This window comes from Cynoglossus semilaevis, chromosome 17 (genome assembly GCF_000523025.1).
Source record: "Cynoglossus semilaevis isolate Cse_v1.0 chromosome 17, Cse_v1.0, whole genome shotgun sequence".
In the NCBI taxonomy this organism is placed as follows: domain Eukaryota; kingdom Metazoa; phylum Chordata; class Actinopteri; order Pleuronectiformes; family Cynoglossidae; genus Cynoglossus; species Cynoglossus semilaevis.
This window is the reverse complement of record NC_024323.1, coordinates 16,335,574-16,336,812: the sequence shown is the minus strand read 5'-3', so window position 1 is coordinate 16,336,812 and position 1,239 is coordinate 16,335,574. Positions and strand designations below refer to the sequence as shown.

Sequence of the window (1,239 nt, the reverse complement as noted above, 5' to 3'; positions counted from 1 at the left end):
TAGAGAGTCGGGATCAAACTCACCCCCCCCTGCCCCCCCACCAGGAGTCAACCAGCTGAAGCCCCGGCACCTTGGTTCCTCCGTTCATGTAGATGGGAATCATGTTCTCCGCCCCCTGTTTGACCTTCAGCTCGATGTTGAGCTGCCGCTCCAGGGCCGCGATCCGGTGCTGGTTGGCCGACGTCCGACCGTCACAGCCTGGGGAGCTGGGGGCATCTGGACAAGAAGATCAGTCATCAGCTGAGAAGACCATGGACCACTGGGGGTGGGGAGGGGGTAAGGGGGGGCTAACATTTAAACACATGACAATTAAAAACATCAAAAGTTTAGGATTGTTTTTATAAAGACTGGGAGTGTGTATGTATCTGTGTGGGGGGGTCGGGGGGGGTCAGGGGGGCTCCATATTTGTTTTTCTCAGACTTCCGGCCACCGTCTCCACCTTTGGGGTCCTCTGGACCTTTGACCACGATGTGTGCGTCCAGCTCCTGCAGCTGAGCCTGCAGAGACTCCAGTTTGCGTTTGGAGCTGCGCAGCTGCGAGTCCACCTGGTGGGCGTTCCTCTTGTCGGTCGTGGCCCTGCGCAGGTTCTCGGCCCCCTCCTTGATCTTCAGCTCCTTGCGGATCTCCCTGCGGATCCTCTCGCGGTGCTCGTCCAGCCTCTGCTGCACGCTGGTGTCTGAGAAGTCAGTGTTCTGGTCCAGACCCAGCTGCTGCAGCACTGACAGCCCACCTGGGTCACCCTGGCATCTGCTGCGCCATCTGCAGGAGCTTCTTGTCCTGAGGAGAAACACGGAGGAGAAACTACAGAGTCTGGAGGAAACCCCCCCCCCCACCCCTGCCCCCCCACCAGGAGTCAACCAGCTGAAGCCCCGGCACCTTGGTTCCTCCGTTCATGTAGATGGGAATCATGTTCTCCGCCCCCTGTTTGACCTTCAGCTCGATGTTGAGCTGCCGCTCCAGGGCCGCGATCCGGTGCTGGTTGGCCGACGTCCGACCGTCACAGCCTGGGGAGCTGGGGGCATCTGGACAAGAAGATCAGTCATCAGCTGAGAAGACCATGGACCACTGGGGGTGGGGAGGGGGTAAGGGGGGGCTAACATTTAAACACATGACAATTAAAAACATCAAAAGTTTAGGATTGTTTTTATAAAGACTGGGAGTGTGTATGTATCTGTGTGGGGGGGTCGGGGGGGGGGTCAGGGGGGCTCCATATTTGTTTTTCTCGGATTCCCGCCCACC

General features: G+C 58.4%; 1 protein-coding gene across 1 annotated transcript in view; it reads right to left on the bottom strand.

Annotated features, from left to right (window-relative positions):
* Positions 1–19: 19 nt before the first annotated feature.
* The window catches only part of LOC112488414 (serine/threonine-protein kinase N2-like), a 2,828-nt gene continuing 1,608 nt past the window's right edge, over positions 20–1,239 (bottom strand). Inside the window, exons 2-3 of the mRNA XM_025064556.1 lie at positions 440–740; positions 20–216 (exon numbers count right to left, since the gene is read on the bottom strand). Of these exons, the coding sequence (XP_024920324.1) occupies positions 20–216; positions 440–740 (498 nt within the window). The remainder of the gene's footprint in view (positions 217–439; positions 741–1,239) is intronic.